Source organism: Hyperoodon ampullatus (genome assembly GCF_949752795.1).
Source record: "Hyperoodon ampullatus genome assembly, chromosome: 10".
NCBI lineage: Eukaryota > Metazoa > Chordata > Mammalia > Artiodactyla > Ziphiidae > Hyperoodon > Hyperoodon ampullatus.
Genome location: NC_136923.1, coordinates 36,364,118 through 36,384,603, shown reverse-complemented (window position 1 = coordinate 36,384,603; position 20,486 = coordinate 36,364,118). Strand labels below are relative to the sequence as shown.

At 42.7% G+C, this 20,486-nt stretch overlaps 1 protein-coding gene and 1 pseudogene across 5 annotated transcripts in view; both read right to left on the bottom strand.

The window, feature by feature from the left end:
* Positions 1 to 942: 942 nt before the first annotated feature.
* Positions 943 to 20,486, bottom strand: part of DCP1A (decapping mRNA 1A) — a gene marked incomplete at its 5' end in the record, with an annotated part of 57,276 nt that continues 37,732 nt past the window's right edge. The window contains 5 exons of one of the 4 annotated variants that reach the window (XM_079713189.1): positions 943 to 1,788; positions 2,095 to 2,313; positions 4,435 to 4,500; positions 6,465 to 7,214; positions 17,774 to 17,887. In XM_079713189.1, the coding sequence (XP_079569315.1) occupies positions 1,708 to 1,788; positions 2,095 to 2,313; positions 4,435 to 4,500; positions 6,465 to 7,214; positions 17,774 to 17,887 (1,230 nt within the window). In that variant the 3' untranslated portion in view covers positions 943 to 1,707. The remainder of the gene's footprint in view (positions 1,789 to 2,094; positions 2,314 to 4,434; positions 4,501 to 6,464; positions 7,215 to 17,773; positions 17,888 to 20,486) is intronic. The other 3 variants (XM_079713188.1, XM_079713186.1, XM_079713187.1) reach the window with 3 other exon arrangements.
* On the bottom strand, positions 9,930 to 14,953 carry LOC307059817 (ferritin light chain-like; annotated as a pseudogene). Its single transcript has 2 exons — positions 14,949 to 14,953; positions 9,930 to 10,455 (listed from the first exon to the last, which is right to left on the bottom strand). The product of its transcript is annotated as a ferritin light chain-like (transcript).

Here is a 20,486-nt window from a genome sequence, read left to right as displayed (position 1 = left end):
CACTACCTTTGAAAACAAACTATTCCTAATGGAGTATGAGAACTTAAAAGCTTCCCTGACTTCTGCGCAATTCACAAATAACTAGGTAAATGCAATAGAAGACACTAAATTGGGAAGCAGAAAAGTTGCCCAGGAAGCATGTTTAGATTAACAAAAGCCAATCAAGGTATTCTTTATGCTAAAAAACTAAGAGCAAACTAAAACAAGTATGTAATTCACAAGTAATTTTCTAAAATCTCAGCTAGAAAAAAAAAATCTGTGGACTTATGATTGAGTTACCATTAAAGCTTAAATGATTGTTCCCGAGGAACCATTACATCTGTCAGCATTATTCACAGCTAATCCTTATGCTAGCTGGTTGAGCCAATTGGGTTTTACCCCATCATTAAATAGTGCTCAGAAAAGTAAGCAGTGCATCTTAATTGGTTAAATACTACAAAATGACTTGTATCATAGAAACGAAGACACTTTCATTCAAAGAATATCTTAAAATTACTATTGCTGAAATAAATCAAAATCTACATTAAAATATTACTAATCACCATTACATGCCATAAAAGAATAAATATAAATCATGGCAGATCAATAGCAGCATAACAAAGCATCTTTACATATTTTCACACTTTGGGCTGCAAAAGTACTCACAGCCTAGGAATACATTGGTAAAGTTCTGAATTTCACACTTTGTTTTAAACTCCATATTCTATAATAAAGTAAGGGCAGTGTGAATAACAGCTCCCTTTTCTGCATAGCTTTAAAACTATTCTCAGTAGACTTGAGGAATGGAACCAGAATGGCTTTGTCAGATTGGTCCACTGGTCCTTTTGTCAAAGTGTTAAGGAAAACAATTAACAATGACTTCTCACTGTGTTTAGACAGAAAAGGAAAATAAGGCTATGATTCACACACAAATTTAACATTTTCAAAACCACTGGAGAGTAACTTAAAGTGAAGATTTCTGACAGAATTCGGGCCTTACCAGTCCCAGCCTTTATTTCAAAGGTGTGCCACGCCTGCTCCTATACCATGACAGGGCCTGCAGGGCCCGATTCCAATGTATCCCCGCACTGGGAACCCGCTACATGGCAGCACTGGGGACACTTAAAAACAAAACACAATTAAGAAATTTCAGAACTTTTAAGGCCCAAGTGAGGCATTCATATAAAATATACTTCACTTGAACAAATCAGTCCTAATTTGCCAGCTTAAACTCTGACCCTTAAAACACGAAGCTACTTTGCACAGAGCTGACTTCTGCTCTGTTCTGAACTTGACTATCAGCCCAATGCTCAAGTTTTTAGGGGGGAAGTGGAGGGGAGAGGGGTGTAGGCTGGGCTGAACTCTGACTGCTGCAAGGCTGGTGACCCCTTTTCCCTAAGACCTTGAACGTGAAAGTGAGTTGAAAATCAGATTCCTTATTTCACAAACTTGCTTAGATCTGATGAAAACACCCACACAACTCAACACAATGGTCTTTTTTTTTTCTTTTTTTTTTTGTCAAAACAAAGGTCTGCTGGTGATGCTTCACAGTGAAACCTCCATTATCACTGGGAACGTCACTTGGAAAACATTCTTAAGGAATGAGTCTCTTTCTCATAGGCTCAATTTCAGGATTCTCAAAACTCAGTGTTCTGTTTAGAAGTTTCCATGATGAGGCCTATTTGTTTCTGAGGTCGACATTCTGCCTTCGGATTTACTCTGCTCCAGTCATAGGTTGTGGTTGTCTTTGTTCTTGGTCAGAACCTGCAAGTAGACTTCGTGAAGCGTACTGAGGAAGCTGGAATCATTCTGGAAGAGATGTTAATGTCACATTTACCTCATTAGAGCTTACTTTCTTGATAACAGCTTAGGAAGAAGCTGTACACATGATTTGTAAACTAATTACCCAAAGAATCCCACCACCCAGAGATAACCATAATTAATACTTTGGAATTCACTCAGATATTTTTCCACCTGGAGCATATGCCCAAGAAGAGAGAAACACTGGTTCTGGCTAGTCTTGAATTTTCTTTATGAACTGATTTTCTAAGAAGTCATACAATTTTTTTATTTTTAAAGAATGAAATTCAAAGACTAAATTGATATCCTACATACCTTAATTAGATGTATTAATGTATCCTGGAGCTGAGACTTGCTGAGGATAATGGAAGGCTTTCTCTGATTTTCTGATGTTCCAACAGTGAGAGGAGAAGGGGAGCTTGCTTTCCTCTCAAGGTCTGAGGACCTTGTAACTGTCTGCTGGAAAACACTTGGGGACAGCAGGACTGAGGACACTGCCGAAGTTGTTGCAGGAACCAGTGGGGGGCCTGCCACCTGCAGGGGAACAATGGTCATTTTGCACCGAAGTGTGGAAGCCAGCAGCCACGTCCAGAGTAGTGGACGCCTGGTAACAAGCATAAGCAGCAGGAGACTGGAGCCCAGAGTCCAGTGCTAACTATTTGGGGTTCAGATAAACATTCAGGAGCAGCATCTGGGCATTTTACATCTGGTTAGGAAGGCTGTTAGCGGAAGGATAAAGAGTCCATTTATATGGTAAGGATGCCCTAGAGTTGTTATGAGAAGCCAGGCCCAATCATCACAGAAGGGGAATCTGATAAATAACAGCAGGGTATGCACAGTAAGAATAATCCTGTGATAAATCAAACATGTAAAGTTTTTCCATGAGGGGCACAGAAATGACTGGAAGAGGGTGTGAAGGAACTTCCTGAGGTGATGGAAATGTTACATACCTTGGCTGGGTCGTTACCCAAGGGATATACGTATGTTAAAACTCAATTAAAAAATCTGCATTTTATTATATGTAAGTTTTATTTCAATAAAAAGAGAATTTAAAAAACCCAGTTATATGAAGCATTAGTTTCTATCTTTTTAAAAATATTTATTTATTTGGCTGTACTGGGTCTTAGTTGTGGCATGTGGGATCTAGTTTCCTGACCAGGGATCAAACCTGGGCCCCCCTGCATTGGGAGTGCAGAGTCTTAGCCACTGGACCACCAGGGAAATCCTGAGCCTTAGTTTCTTTGGTGGTGTTCAACGTATTTATTATACCATTACAGGTATCAAAGATATATATATATATATATATATTTTTTTTTTGTGGTACGCGGGCCTCTCACTGTTGCGGCCTCTCCTGTTGCGGAGCACAGGCTCCGGACGCGCAGGCTCAGCGGCCATGGCTCACGGGCCCAGCCGCTCCACGGCATGTGGGATCTTCCCAGACCGGGGCACAAACCCGTGTCCCCCACATCGGCAGGCGGACTCTCAACAACTGCGCCACCAGGGAAGCTCCCGAAGATACATAAATCTAATATCTATCTCCTTTCATTTAGATGTACTTCTGGGCTAATAATGGCTAACCATCAGAATACACAAAGAGTAATAATTAGTATTTTAAATAATTCTCACATTTTGATACAATCAACAGAGAGCTATATATTTTTTTCCTCCTATCTGTCACCCTCCTCATTTACAAATCGCCAAGAGCTTGCCATAGCTTTGAGAATGTGGTTTCTGGGTTCTGGGCCATTTGGTTTGTTTTTTTGGTGCAACACCAGGCTGAGAGCTCCCGCCGATCACCATGCAGCAGGACAAGCTACAGAAAAGACCCATTAACAAGACCAGTCAGAGCTGGCTATACTTTAAATTCTGAGACTTGAGGAGCGGTGTAAAGGCTCAATGGCAAAAGGAATGTAAAAGTTTAAAAACTGAAAAAAATAAGTGTGCATGTCAAGGCTGGTAGGTAATGGAGGATGAGGGCAACTTTTTTTTTTTTTGCTGTACGCGGGCCTCTCACTGGTGTGGCCTCTCCCGTTGCGGAGCACAGGCTCCGGACGCGCAGGCTCAGCGGCCATGGCTCACGGGCCCAGCCGCTCCGCGGCATGTGGGATCTTCCCGGACCGGGGCACGAACCCGTGTCCCCTGCATCGGCAGGCGGACTCTCAACCACTGCGCCACCAGGGAAGCCCGAGGGCAACTTTTAAAGAATGAGGCAGAGGAGAAACAGCAAGACACAGAGCACACAGGCCTGGGAGGCTTTGTCGTCACAGCAACGGGAAGCCAATGAGAGCAGCGTAGTGATGCTGCCCTCTGTTTACTGAGACACCACAGCTCTTCCAGGGCAAAGACAATCTCCTACTCATAGGGACCAGGCTGACTTGCTCTCAGCAGTCGCCCATTCACAAACACTGAGTGAGTGCCCCTGCTGTGGCCCACCCTGCCCTCCCATACACAGTCAGGGAAGACATCACTACAGACAGATGCCTTGAGGCCTACAGAGGCCACAGCAATGAACTCTGCCTAGGGGAGCAGGAGGGGGCATCTAAGATGGGCCTAGGCTTGAAAGCTAAAACTTTTCACTCAAGTGACAATGTTTTACTTCACACTCAGCAGAAGAACTTAAACATACTGTGCTCTTCAGAAAAAGGGAATCCTTACCGGGATGGCACTGGGTAACATCTTAGGCTGGGCAAAAACTTCAGGATCCTGGTTTTGCTGCATAGACTGCAACATTTAAAAAGAAAAGATGAAAAGATGCAGCAAGTTTTGATTAAGATTTCTTAGTTACTGTGGAAAAATCTAGGTTAGCAGCAGTAAGGAATAGTTCAGACATGAACTGGTTCCTGGACTCCTGAGGGGAGAGGCTGACCAGAACTTGTGACAATGCAGGATGAGAGTTCTGGGACAGTACCCGACCCCCTTCAGTTCCACCCGAGAACAGGGGTGCGTGCAAAGCCTTGAAAGCGTCTCTAAGGAAGAAGCTGAAACCTGTGTCTCTTATAAGAGCTGGGACAGCCCAAGCCTATTTTTGCTGTGAAGGCTGTAGAGATGCAAGCAAGATCCTGGCAGTGTGATACCTCCTGATAAGTGATTTAAACTTTGGACAGGTGGCACTAAATAGTCTTCATACAGAGTCACACTTCCACATGCTAAATTTTATCCCCATTCACTGGGAGAAAAAAAAACTTCCTGTGTAGAGCAAATACATTAGAACTCAATAAAGCCCAAGGTCCTAAAATTCAATACTGCCACATAAATGAAAATGTACATGTTTGTAAGCTTCCTTTGCAAGGGGCATGCTGGAGAGCAGGGTGCCATCCCAGAGGTCAAAATCTGGAGGGGGTGGCATTCACCACTGCTGGTTGTACTTCCAGAACAACAGGAACAGTGGCAGCAGACACACTGCAGGGGTGTGATACCTAACTGTTAAACAACATTTTCTCTCTCCCTTATACTGCAGACAGAAACAGCAAAAAATGACAATTTAATGATGTAACCGGGACACTAGGTTTCCTCTTTTTCTGTACAGAATTTCAATGGAATGGAAAAAATACTCCATTAACTAAGAAATAATATTCAATTATTATGATGGGCTCTTCTATATAATATTATTTGGTAAAATGTTAAGAGTTGGGGACTATAATTATTAAAGGGCATGAGACTAAAACCCTGAAAGGTTCTACCCCCTTTCAGTTCTGTGATCTTGCACAAGTCACTTCCAACTCTGACCTGACTTCCTCATTTGTAAACTCACCGACCTTATAAATTGAGGGACAAGCCTCTTCTTCACCCCCACACCCACTTCACCACTAAGTCCCACTGATCCTACTTCTTAACAAATCCACGAGTCCACACTCCCCAGTGCAGGCCCCCACCAGCTCAAGCCTGGGTGACTGTCCCAGCCTCCTTCCTGATGGGTCATTCTACTTCCATCTTCTCCTTTCCCGGCACGCCACCCTTGGCTCAAAGCACTTAAAAGACTCCCCAGGGCCCTTAGAACAAACCTCTAACTCCTTGACACAATTTACAGAGTTTTGCTCATCAACGAATACCTGCTCCCCTACGTTTCTTTCCACGTAGATCCAGCCACAGTGCAAGTTCAGCAAATGCCCTCTCATGTCCAGGCCTCCGTATGTGCTATTTTCCTTGCTTCCACATACTCTTCCTACCTCTAGAATAGGTCTGGCTAACTTCTACTGAGTCTTCAGATCTCAGCTGAACATCAGTTTCCTGAGGAAGCTTTATTTGACCCCAGACCTCCAAATCTGGGATGGTCTGATGGCAGCCCTAACGCTCCTGGCACAAGGCAGGCACTCAGTGAGAGTACTGAGGGAGCCGGGGATGGAACAAAGATTGGGATAATCTGGATCCGTGGTCCCGAGTCAAATAAGGACTTCTGGAACTGTTAGGCAAAAATAAACAAAAAACCCTAAAATGTACACCCGGGAAGGAAAATACAAATACTATTTCTTAGCTTTTATCAGTTGAAATAACTCTGGGAAGTGAATTGAGTTACAACACCAGTTACCAATGGTCTGGCTGATCACTGCAGGGCTTCTCTCTCCTTTCTTCTAGCTCCTGACACACTCAACAGCTGTCTCTTTAAACAACTGTCTCCTGTCAATTAAAATCCAGGTCTTTGCAGTTTCATCCCACCCAGTTACAGCCACCCACCCTCCTGTCAGTACCTGAAGGGGAGCAAGCACCATGTTGCTCAGGGAGGCTGAGGCTCTTGCTGCTGCTGTCTTCATGGGAGGCTCTATGAAGCTCTCGGGCGTGGCCAGCTGGCCAGCTGCTGCAGAAAAGCTGGGTGCCACTGCACCTTTCCCAAGTGACTGTGACTGTATTTGGTCATGCTGTGGGGTCAACCTGAGTTTCTGGAGAAGATCAACGCTTGGGAGGGATGTACCGGCTGTGTTTGTCACACTCAGTGGGGCCCTGAATGGGCTCTGGCTGGCAGTCAGACTGGTGTGGCTCAGCTCAGGGACTGGCTGACTCAGAAGTGGAGACCTCTGTCTAGGTGTGGTCTTCACTGCTTGCATCATGGTGGTGTTTCGGGGTAGGCTTGGGGGAGCCTGTCCAGTAGAAGCTTCTGCTGGTAGAGTAGGACTAAGCACAGGGTGCAACGGGATCGCATAGCTTGGGGCCTGCTTTTCGCTGGACTGTGTGATGGAGGCAGGAGTGATTAGCACCGGGGTGGTGACTTCAGGCTGGACTGAGTGGTGGGCAGCAGGATGGACACCCAGGTTTTCTGACTGAGGGGTCCCTCCTGGCTCAAAGGAAAATGGTAGGAACGAGCTGGGCTCTTTCTGGGAGGCATCTCCTGGCAGCTTCTCCACTTCTTCTGAATCCAGACCCAAAACTGTTGGCTGTTCCTTTGGCAAAGAGGTTCCAAATAATTCTTCCACTGTCAGATGTTTGTGTCCAGACGGAGCAGACTGAAAAACAAATCAAACCACCCAATGAAAGAAATCTCTTGCAAACCAGCGCAACTAAACTTCTTTTCCATCAACCAAAACAGTTTGCAGAAGCAAGGTTGGGTGGAGTCTAAAAATAGGAAATGGAACAAACTGAAGATGTCCTCAGGATTAAGGCCTAGGTACATCTATCTGGTCTCCCCAAGGTGGTGGACAGAAATCTGCATTAGTAGTAAAATTCCAATTTTCCGGACTCTAGGTGATAGCTTAGAATTCACCTTTTTTTTTGTTGGCAAACAGATATAAGGTGAAGGGGCAATTACTTTACTTCAAAGTTAATTGTGCCTAATTGCCCTATGTCAGTCACACATGGTAGGGAAATTACACTCAAGAGGACAGAGGGACCAAATGCTGATCAAGCAATCATACCTTCATTTTCATGATTTTTGACTAGAAGGTAGGCATTGCACCTTGAGGACTAGGCCCCAAATACCAGAAAATAAAATTAACTATTAAAAAAAATTAAAGTATAGCTGATACAACATTATATTAGTTACAGGTGTACAACATAGTGATTCAATATTTTTATAGATCGTACTTCATTTAAAGTTATTATAAAATATTGGTTATGTCTTCTGTGCTGTACAATATATCCTTATATCTTATTTATTTTATACATAGTAGTTTGTACCTCTTAATCCCCTACCCCGATCTTGCCCCTCCCAATTTAACCATTTTTTAAATAGCTAGCCATTCCTCCTTCCTACTCCCGAATCACAGAATCCTTAAGAAAAAGCAAAGCATTTAAGTCTGAACATGTTAAATTTACATATATTTTAGTGATCTGGTTTATTGATACCACTGCAGCGACTCAAAGGAGAAACATTCATGCCTCCCACTTGTGAGCTTCCCTGCCCCTTCCCTTCAAGGAGTATTGCTGAATTCATTTAACCTTTATTTGCTGAGTATGCACAGGGTGGCAGGTCCTGCTCTGACCTGGGCCCAAAGGACATACCAGGAAGTAACAAAAAAAAGTCCTACCCTGACAGAGCTTACATTCTCATGGGAGACAAAGTACTCTGAGAACACAAGCAGCCTCAACTTATGGTTTTATCCCTAAAGTGTATGGACTTCTTAGTTGTTTACATGAAAAAAAAAATTCACTGAAAACACATGATTTTCAGGGCCCCAGAAAGTCTATAAAGGCCTTAAAGTACCCTGCATCTGAAATACAATGATGATAACACTATGGTATGATCCCATTTCTACAGGAAAACAAGCTCAGTTTTCCCCCATTGTTTGCTGCGTCCATTTGACAAATAATTAACGGTGTTAACCAGGTGCCAGGTGCATTGGGCTGTGAAGGGTGGGGAGAAGGACAGAGAGGGAGCTTCTGGGCAGCAGGCTCTTAAGGGAAGGGGCTTAGGGATCCCCGTTGTTGAGGGACAACAGGGAAGGGAGGACTGAGGATGCAGGGGAGCTTACACATAAGGGACAGAAAAAGTTTCGGGGGCGCCGCTGTGCACTTTCTCCCTGGTGTGAGGGCAGAAGCACCTGCTGGGTGAGAGAGAGGTGGCCGGGAGAGCGTAGGTGGTGCGGAATAGCTGTTGTGGAGGAAGAGGCAGAAGCCTCCTCCAGTTGTAAAAAATGACAATTTCGTACCAAACCATTATATCTTAGAAAATAGTCAATGAAGAGAATTCTATTAATATTAAAGCTAACATAATGTATCTTGGCAAGTTAATGTGACGAGAGGCTTTGTTTAGGTGAAGGAACTCTCACATGGCACATTCAGGCCCCCGCTAACAATGCTGTAGCGAGACTAGTAAGACTGTCTTGTCACAACACTTTCTGGTATTTCAAGGGATTTTCCAGATTCACAGTCTCACTCCAAATACTAGGCAGCACTAACACCTCATCATAAACTGTGGATGTGAAGAACTGCAAAAGACTTTGTATGGTTTAATATCCTTACATTTTTACTTCTGAAAAACTGCAGAGCTTAGGATCTGAAATAAAAAGTACCTAGGTTCAAGTCCCAGCTGTTAACTGGTAAAATTACAGCATTTCTATGTAGTGTGCTCATTTGAAAACTGAGGGCAACTGTGGCTAATTGCCTCACAGAGCTGTTGTAAAAATTAAGTTCTCGATACAATGTCTGGTGCCCAGAAAGCATTCAATAATTGGGAGTTGGCTATTATCATCATTATATGAACCCAGATACAGTCTTTTTTTTTTTTGCTGCAAAAAGCTTTATTGTTTCCATTTGGTCCAAGGCTTGGGACAGGGGTCCAGGGTGGTTAAAAAGCTGCCTAGTGGCTGCAGAGAGGGGCTTCAGGCAGAAGCCCTGACACCAGAGGGGCTCCTCTGGGCTCTGGAGGCTCTTTTTTTTTTTTTTTAAAGTGAGGTGGAATAGCTAGCTGCTTGCTTGCTATCTATCTATCTATTTATTTATTTATTTATGGCTGTGCTGGGTCTTCGTTTCTGTGCGAGGGCTTTCTCTAGTTGTGGCAAGTGGGGGCCACTCTTCATCGCAGTGCGTGGGCCTCTCACTATCGCGGGCTCTCTTGTTGCGGAGCACAGGCTCCAGACACGCAGGCTCAGTAGTTGTGGCTCACGGGCCCAGCTGCTCCACGGCATGTGGGATCTTCCCAGACCAGGGCTCGAACCCATGTCCCCTGCATTAGCAGGCAGACTCTCAACCACTGCTCCACCAGGGAAGCCCTCTGGAGGCTCTTAATCGTGCCAGAGGGTGAGACTTTCGAAGAGATACTCGCCCAGCCCAGCCTGGGGACCAAACAGCTTGCGGAGGTTGGTCAGGCGGTGACTCATCTTCTTGATGAGTTTCACCTCCTTATCTAGGAAGTGGCTCTACAGGAAGTCACAGAGGTGGGGGGTCTGGGCGGGCAGAACCCAGGGCATGCAGATCCAAAAGGGCCTGGTTCAGGTTCTTCTCCACGAGAATGGCAGCTTCCAAAGTGTCCTGGGTTTGTACCCCACTCATCTTGAGATGGCTTCTGCATGTCCTCGAAGAGGGCACGGCTGCCACACTGGTTTTGCATTTTCAAGAGACACTGGGCGCCCTTGCACTTCTTCCCCACCAATTCACAGAAAAAGTGGCCCATGCCCTCCAGAGCCACATTGTCGCGGTTGAAATAGAAGCCCGGAGAGGAGGTAGGTGTAGGAGGCCCGCAGATGCGTGCTGACCAGGCGGTTGATGGCAGCCTCCACCTTGGTGGAATAATTCTGACGAATCTGGGAGCTCAGGGTTGATCGGTAATAAGGAGTTAAGCTCAAAAAATGGTGTTAGCTGGTCCTGGTGGCCGAGGATAGCTGAGTGGCTGATTCCGAAGGTAACGACTGGAAAAAAGGTTGGAGGGTGGTTGGAGGCTGGAGCAAGGGGTGTCCCTGGGTCTGTTCCGTCCAAACACTGTTGAAGCAAGAGACAGATCTGCGGGACTGGTGAGCACACTGCCCCACATATACTCTTAACAGCAATTATGATAAATCTGTGTGTGGATATGTTTTAAAGAATATCAAATAATATGTGGGGATATTAAAAATCTATCAAATCCTTTTAGAATATCATCCCCTATAATGCAAAATAATAACAACAAAACCACCTGACGGGATATGGAGGCTGTGCTATTATAAATCACCCCATTGTTCCCTGAGGCAAGGAGTCATTAAAGACACAGCTGTTTGTTCAGAATTCACTGGTAACGTTTCAAATCCATTCAAAGTAATCCGAAATAGACAATGAATTCTGATATGGGACAGATGTCTCTTTCTCTCTGTCCAGGCCACATAACTGTAGTAGAATGCATAGGTTCCAACCCCAGGCTGGACACTGTAATCTACTCACTTTTGGATTCCTGGCATCATAAATGTCTGCTGATGAGCAGAGAGACAATTCCTTCCCCCTTCCCATTTCTAAAAGTTATGGTAAAATATACATAACAAAAGTTACCAATTTAACCATATTTAACCATATTTATACCTAAGTGTAAAATTCAGTGGCATTCAGAATATTCACAATGCTGTCTATTTACAGAAGTTTTTCATCAACCCTAATAGAAACTCTGTACCCATTAAACAACTCCCTATCTTCTCTCCCGGTCACCCCCAATGCCCCACCCACAGACCCCGGTAATCTCTATTCTACTTTCTGTATCTATAAATTTGCCTACTCTACCTACCTTGTTTAAGTGTAATCATACAATATTCATCCCTTTGTGACTGACTTAATTTCACCTAGCATGTTTTCAAGGTTCATCCATGTTGTAGCAGGTATCAGAATTTCATTCCTTTTTATTTTTTATTTTTATTATTATTTTTTTGGCTGTGCCTCGCGGCTTGTGGGATTTTAGTTCCCTAACCAGGGATCGAACCTGTGCCCTCTGCAGTGGAAGCACAGAATCCTAACCACTGGACCACCAGGGTATTCCCAGAATTTCATTCCTTTTAAAGGCTGAATAACACTCCATTGTATGTATATACCACATTTTGTTTATCCATTCATCTGATGATTGACAATTTGTTTCCACCTCTTGGCTGTTATGAATAATGCTTCATAAACCCTTAGTGTAAAAGTGTCTGTTGTAGTCCTTGTTTTCAATTCTCTCAGGTACATATCCAGGAACAGAACTGCTGGATCATATGGTAATTCCACATTTTAACTTTTTGAGGAACTGCCAAACTGTTCTCCAGGGCTGCTGTACCATTTTACATTACCATAACACTTGTTGGCCTTTTGTGTATGTTATTTGGAGAAATTTCTATTCAGCCCTTTGCCCATTTAAAATTTTTATTTGTTTATTTATTATTTTTTGGCTGCACCATGCAGCATGCAGGATCTTAGTTCCCAGATCAGGGACTGAACCCACGCCCACTGCAGTGGAAGCTCGGAGTCTTAACCACTGGACTGCCAAGGAAGTTCCCTCTTTGCCCATTTTTGAGTTGGGTTAATTCCTTTTTTACACATCATGTTTAGAACAAAATGGTGAAGACTGCTTGGCAAAAGAAGTACTGGAAAACTACACTAATTCTTATTCATTAATGCAAATTATGTAGTTTTTTTTTTGCCACGCCACACGGCATGCAGGATCTTAGTACCCCAACCAGGGATTGAACCTGTGTCCCCTGCAGTGGAAGCGCAGAGTCCTAACCACTGGACTGCCAGGGAATTCCCAATTACGTAGATCTTAACCACCATATTCTTATATATATATATGTGTATATATATATATAAACACACACAAACCAACATTTAGACATACCTACTTTAAAAAACACAGACCACATTGGGACTATCTTGCAGAAACTTAAGAGTCTTTTCCAGGGAAGAATACTATTTTATGTTATAAGAAAAGGAGCAATCAAACAATAGGACATGGAGACGCCTCACCATGAAATACACCTTAGGCTTCATAAATGACATGATCCAGGTAGCAATTTTTACCTATCTAGTGGAACACAAATCAACTTTTGAACAACTAACATTACCCACATTTACATGTGAAATGTTTCTACACTTACACTTAAAAACTGGTATCTCTAGGGACTTTCCTGGTGGTCCAGTGGTTAAGAATCTGCCTTCCGATGCAGAGGACATGGGTTTGACCCCTGGTCAGGGAACTAAGATCCCACATGCTGCGGGGCAACTTAGCCTGCGCGCCGCAACTGAAAAGATGGAAAGGAAAGATGCCGCATGCCACAGCTAAGACCCGACAGAGCTAAATAAATAAATAAATAAATAAATAAATGTTTTTAAAAAATCACCTTCTAAGACGATTAGAATGGTGAATGTCTTATGGTGCCTGATGATAATGTTTATTTCAGTACAGAAAAACAGGGCTTACTTTGAAGTATAAATTTAATAAATATTTACTGAATTAATACATATATCTCAGACTGTTGAAAAAACTGTTTTTTTTTAAAGTCTCTCTAAATCCTCCATTAAAAAATACATATATATATATATATTTATTTTCTTTCTTTCTTTCTTTTGGCTGACATAGGTCTTAGTTGCTGCACACAGGATCTTTGTTGAGGCATGCGGGATCTTTCGTTGCAGCATGTGGGCTTCCCTCTAGTTGTGGTGTGCAGGCTGCAGAGTGTGTAGGCTCTGTAGTTGTGGCACGAGAGCTTGGTAGTTGTGGCGCACGGGCTTGGTTGCCCCACAGATCTTAGTTGGGATCTTAGCTCCCTGACCAGGGATCGAACCTGAGTCCCCTGCATTGGAAAGTGGATTCTTTACCACTGGACCACCAGGGAAGTCCCCAAAACTGGTATTTCTAATGGTATGAAATCTACTTCATATTAAAAAATGGGACTTCCCTGGTGGTCCAGTGGGTAAGACTCTATACTCCCAATGCAGGGCGCCCGGGTTTGATCCCTGGTCGGGGAACTAAATCCTGCATGCATGCTGCAACTAAGAGTTCGAATGCTGCAACTAAGGAGTCTGCATGCCGCAACTAAAAGATCCCGCATGCCTCAATGAAGATCATTCGTGCTGCAACTAAGAACTGGCACAGCCTAAATAAATATAAATAAATAAGTAAATAAATAATGAAACCATATGGTAGAATGCTGAACTCTGACGGCAAAAGCAGCAGAAAGTTTCCAATTTCTCCATGCTGCCTCCCTGCAACTTCTGCCAGGCCAGAGACAGATTCTCAGACTTTCTCTGGGATAGAGTGTGTGGTAAAGCTTTAGGATTTCAGAGGTATCTCACATGAGGCAGAATAAATGAGGTTACGAGGGCAATAAGAGTTATCATAGACAGAATGTTCATTACACATGAGGCCCTGTGCTACACACTTTACACGCATTACTCTATTAATTGGTGAGGGCAGTACTATTATTATTGCCATTTTATAGATGATGACCAAGTAGAACAACAGAACCAGACTCCAACTTAGTTCTAACAAGACAGTCCATATTCTTAACCATTATGCCACCATCCTGAGATGTCCATCAAGCAGACGATAGGTTACCTACTCAATTGAGTAGTGATATGATCCTCTGGGGAACAGAGGTGCAGCTAAGACTTGAATAACTAAGAGGTGGATACAAGTCAAAAGGTACCAACTTTTGGAAATAAGTAACTGGCTGAATCAGTCGCAAGAGGCTGAGTGGGCAGAGCATGCGTCTCCACACAAACTCCCCAAAGCTTTATAGTCTCTGAGTTGGACAGGACCCTCTCTACACTTCTCTGCCTCTGACAAGAAAAACTGGCTGCATTCCTCTAGTAGCTGGGCTTACTTATTCATGGATTCATCTTCCATCATCCATAGAAAAGGTGAAATTTTATTCTTTACTCATCTTTAAAGACTGGATTCTGAGTTCTGTAATGCCTCACTTAAATCAAGTTTTAGTCTGATCATGCCCCTAGGAAATGGAATTCAATGAATGGCACCATGTATGGTACTCAAAAAAATTCTAATAAACTGTATCAGGGGACTTCCCTGGTGGTCCAGTGGCTCAGACTCCGAGCTCCCTATGCAGGGCGCCCGGGTTCGATCCCTGGTCAGGGAACTAGATGCCACATGCCGCAACTAAACATCCCGCTTGCCACAACTAAAAGATCACACGTGCTGCAACGAAGATCCTGCATGCTGCAGTGAAGATCCTGTGTGCCACAATGAAGACCTGGCACAGCCAAATAAATAAATAAATATTTTTAAAAAACCCAAGAAACAAAACAACAGCAACAACAAAACTGTATCAGGTTTTCCATTGTTCCTTCCTCACCCCATAGCTCTTGCTGTTTAGAGAACTTCATATTTCTGTTTGGATTTATTGTGTCCATGTCAGATTTCCTACCTGATAGTGCCCTGGGCACACCAGAAGATACGATTATTCTTAACCACAGGAACCAAAAAACAATACAAAACAAACTAGGGAAATAGCCCCAAGGGAATTTTAATAAGTGAATTATGAAACTGAAATAAAATTTAATACTATTAAGCCTTGACAGCATTACTTGCTCCTCAGCACTAGATGGCAGTGTTACTAAACCAACATACAATCTGCATGCAGGGCCATGGATTTTAGCTAATTTTAGACATGGCTCTGACAATATCCAGATCTCAATATTTTACAAAATGCTGTCACTTTGGCTATAAAATGGAGTTTTGGGGGGTCCATTTCTTCATTTGGATCTCACAGTAAGTCTGTGAGTTAGGCACTGCAAGAATCCTTAATCCCATGATTCAGAAGGAAAGGGGAAGTGACTGGCCCACTGGCTGATAAACCAGACCAGAAGGAATCTGCTCCTTCCCTTGCTGCCTCTCTTAACATATATTTTTTAAAAATTAAGTTTTATATAGCACTGCTTTTTTCTTTGATTTTTTAAAAACAGAGCATTGCTTCTAATATATGTTTGACCTTCAGGATCCTAAGTCCAAATACAGGAAAAATGGAGCAAAGGAATGTGGTATGCAAAATGTGGTTTAAATTAATTACCATCTACATACCTAAAAACTTTATAGATACATTGCTGATGGGAATGTAAAATGGTACAGCCTCTCTGGAAAACAGTATGGCAGGGCAGTTTCCTATTAAACTAAAACATGCAATTACCAAATTACCCAACATTTGCACTCTTGGGCATTTATCCCAGAGTAAAGGGAATTTATGTACAAAAACCTATATACAAATGTTCATGGAAACTTTATTCATAATAGTCCCAAACTGAAAACAACTCAGATGTCCTTTAACAGGTTAATGGTTAAAAATGTTAATTCCACTCAGCAATGACAGGGAACTATTGATATACATAACAATTTCAATGAATCTCCAGGAGTTATGCTGAGTGAAGAAACGTAATCCCAAAAGGTTATATATTATATGATTCCATTTATAGAAAATTCTTTAAATGACAACATTACAGACCTGGAGACAGATTAGTCACTGCCAGGGGTTAGGGATGCCAGAAGAAGGCTGGGAGGGCGTGACATGTAAGTTAGTGCGATAACAAAAGGGCAACACAGAGGATTCTTGTGGTGATGGAAGTCTTCTGTATCTTGACTGTGGTGGAAGACATACAAAGCTCTACATGAGATAAAATTACATAGAACTAAATAAACACATGCACATACACACAAATGAATACGAATAAAACTGAGGAAATGTGAACAAGATGGGTATATTGTGTCAATATTCTGGTTGTGATATTGTACTGTATTTTACAACCTGTTATCAATGGAATAAATGGGCAAAGGGGACATGGATCTTTCTGTATTATTTCTTACAACTGCATATTAATCTATAATTATCTCAAAATAAAAAGTTTAATTAAAAAACTATGGTTTTCTGGGACTTCCCTGGTGGTCCAGTGGTTAAGACCCTGTGCTCCCAATGCAGGGGGCCCAGGTTCGATCCCTGGTCAGGGAAGATCCCACATGCCATGGAGCAACAAAGCCCGTGTGCCACAAATACTGAGCCTGCTCTCTAGAGCCTGTGTGCCACAACTACTGAAGCTTGTGTGCCTAGAGCCCGTGCCCTGCAACAAGAGAAGCCACTGCAATGAGAAGCCCGCGCACCACAACAAAAACTAGCCCTGCTCGCCGCAACTAGAGTAAGCCCGCGTGCAGCAACGAAGACCCAACGCAGCCAGAATAAAGGGTGGTGAGGGACTTCCCTGGTGGCGCAGTGGTTAAGAATCCTCCTGCCAATGCAGGGGACACAGGCTCGATCCCTGGTCTGGGAAGATCCCACATGCCACGGAGCAACTAAGCCCGTGTGCCACAACTACTGAGCCTGCGAGCCACAACTACTGAAGCCCATGTGCCTAGAGCCCGTGCTCTGCAACAAGAGGAGCCACCGCAATGAGAAGCCTGTGCACTGCAATGAAGAGTAGCCCCCGCTCATCACAACTAGGGAAAGCCCACGTGCAGCAACAAAGACCCAACACAGCCAAAAATAAATAAATAAATAAATGAATAAAATAAATAAATAAATAAACAAAATAAAATAGGGTGGTGAGAGAGGCTCTCACCTTTATGGAAGACACTAGAGATCTGAAGGAAGAAAGGAAGCAAGCTACTTCTAGGAGGGAAGTCTTCCAGGCCAAGGGAACTGTAAGTGCAAAGGCCTGTGCTGAGGCAGGAGCATGTGTGGCACATTTGTGGAAAGGCAGAAAAGCCAGTGAGGCTGGGAGCAAGGCAGAAAGATAGAGGATGAGGCCAGGGTTAGGGGGGCCAGATCAGGTAGGGCCTTGTGAGCCACTGCCATGACCCTGGCTTTTATTTGAGTGAGATGAGATACCACTGGAGGAAGGCCATGATCTAACTTATGTTATACCAGGATTACTTTGGCTGCTGGGTTAAGAATAGGGGAGGGAGTGGCAAGGGCAAATGCTGGGAAACCAGACAGGAGGCTATGGCAAAATCCAGATGAAAGATAGTTACATGGACCAGGGGATATGACATGAGAGGATGACATTACGTTGCTGCCTGTACATACATACTTTGACAGATGAACAACGAATCAAACTTGTACTGCATTAAAATCCTTACAAAATGTTGACTCTGTTAGGTTACCTTGGATGAAGTTAGGGCTTTAGCTGTACAAACCTTATCTTGGGACCCGGATGGCGTCTCTTCTAGAGTCTCGGTGCTTCCCAGATTGGAGATCTGAGTACTTGGCTGTAACCCAGGGCTGGAGATATTTGAATTGCCCATCTGATTCTTAAATTAGAAGGAAAAGTATATCATGTGAAAAGCTTGCTATTCTTTGGCTCAGAAAACAGCATTCAAGGTTACTAGAAACATTATTTTAAAAGTCAAGCATAAAATCCCCCCAAATGTTTGCTCTGGACCTACATGTAAATTAACCTATACAATAAAATTTCTAGAAAGCTAAGCACCTGATTTTAGACAATAGTGTTAGTAACAACTGCTATTTTTATAACCCCTTTAAGGAAAAGCAAATAGCATTACTTTATCATGTACTCTTTTCCATTTTATTTTTTAAGTTAACATATGGTGAAATTAACTTTTGGAGTGCACAGTTCTATCTGTGTACCTATCACCACAATCAGGATATAAAACATATTGATCACACCCCAAAACTCCCTTGTGCTATCCCAATGCAGTCATGCTCTCCTTCCACTCTGGGCAACCAGTGATCTGTTCTCTGGCACTAGTTCCGTCTTTTCGAGAATGTCATATAAATGGAATGCTGGCTTCTTTAACTTAGCATATGCCTTTGAGATTCATCCAAACCGTTGTATGTATTGGGCTGGCCAAAAAGTTCGTTTGGGTGTTTTCCTTAACGATCTTAAAGTTTTTTAACCATTTACCTATGGGAGGACATTTGTGTTGCTTCCAGTTTTTGGTGACTATGAATACAGCTTCTACAAACATTCATGTACAGGTTTTTGTGTGGACAAAAGCTTCATTTTCTAGAGTAAATTCCTAGGAGTGGTATTTCTGGGTCATATGGTAAATATATAATTCTTCTAAATTTTTGTACTTTTATTTTTTACATTTAGATCTACTGACCCATTTTAAGTTGATTTTTGTATAAAGTGTTACATTTAGGTTGAGGTTCATTTTTTTGGACATATGAGTGTACAAGTACTCTAATACCATCATATATTTTATTTTATTTATTTACTTATTTATTTTTTTTGCGATACGCGGGCCTCTCTCTGTTGTGGCCTCTCCCGTTGCGGAGCACAGGCTCCGGATGCGCAGGCTCAGTGGCCATGGCTCACGGGCCCAGCCGCTCTGCGGCATGTGGGATCTTCCCGGACTGGGGCACGAACCCGTGTCCCCTGCATCGGCAGGCGGACTCTTAACCACTGCGCCACCAGGGAAGCCCCATCATATATTTTAAAAATTAAATTAAAAAGGTCTCTAGGGACTTCCCTGGTAGTCCAGTGGGTAAGACTCTGCACTCCCAATGCAGGGGGCCTGGTTCGATCCCTGGTCGGGGAACTAGATCCCGCATGTATGCCACAAGTAAGAAGCGTGCATGCTGCAACTAAGACCCAGCACAGCCAAAATAAAAAAATTAATTAATTAATTTAAAAAAAGTCTCTAAACATCACTATCACAGATGACAAAACATTGTAATAAAGTGTTTAAAAATTCCTGTTAACTTGTATCTTTGTTCTTAGAAAGAATCCTAAAAAAATGATCACTAGATGGACATGGAATTTTTTGAAACTTAAGCTATATTTAGGCTATATAATCGAGCATCTAGTGAGCATTATCTGTGTCAAAATAGACACCAAAAACAGTTTAGAACAGTCAAGGGACCACACTTTTTAAAAAAAGAAGCTCCAAACTTTAGTTCAGAGACAGATTAACTTTCTTGACACCATATTATAAAGATATGTGCCTAGTGCAGGAGTAGGTACTGAATGTGAAATGAATGGATAATATGCATTTTTTTTCTATCCAAATGACTTAGTCCTTGTATTATTTCAGAACACCATTTACTCAATGTTACCCATTTAAGCAGAGGTGAAATAGCCTGTGAAAGCTTATGAACTGTCTTATCTTCTAACATACCTCTTTGTGCAACACCACCATCAACCAGTATCAATACCTTATGGGGAATACTTGGAACTGAATTGTATTAGAGAAAATATAATGGGTTGGCCCAAAAGTTCGTTCCGGTTTTTCCACAAAATGTTACCCAATATAAACTGAAAACACTGCTCACAACAAGTTCTTAAGATGGAAGGTGTAAATGTTCAGGAGTATCTTTAAAATTGGGAGTTTTCACATAAAAATCCTGGCTTGTCATTTTCAGAGAAAAGCTGAATAATTTGGCACACCAGCTCATTTGGTAATGACTGGCTATAGCTAAGCTGCAACTGACCAGATGACGCAGGGACAGGCTCTCTGTTGATTTTACTTCCACTCTGGCCCACTGTGGGCACCACTGTGGCCCACCTGGTTTTGGGACGTGTGAGTCTGCAAAACTTACTTAACTCAACATAAGCTATAAGATGGGTTGTACTTTAAAAGGTTTCCAGAACTTCAAATATGTTCTTACACTTATGCAGGGCTGTTCTTGGAAGGTTTGTTTATTTATTTATTTTTGAGGGTTTATTTTGGGTTTGTTAATGATAGTAACCAGTATTCATAAGAGTTGGGGGAAATGGACAATCACAAACAAACTTTTTTTTTTTTTAATTTTGTTTTTGGCTGCGTTGGGTCTTCATTGCTGCGCACGGGCTTTCTCTAGTTGTTGTGAGCAGGGGCTACTTTTTGTTGCGGCGAGTGTGCTTCTCATTGCGGTGGCTTCTCTTGTTGTGCAGCACAGGCTCTA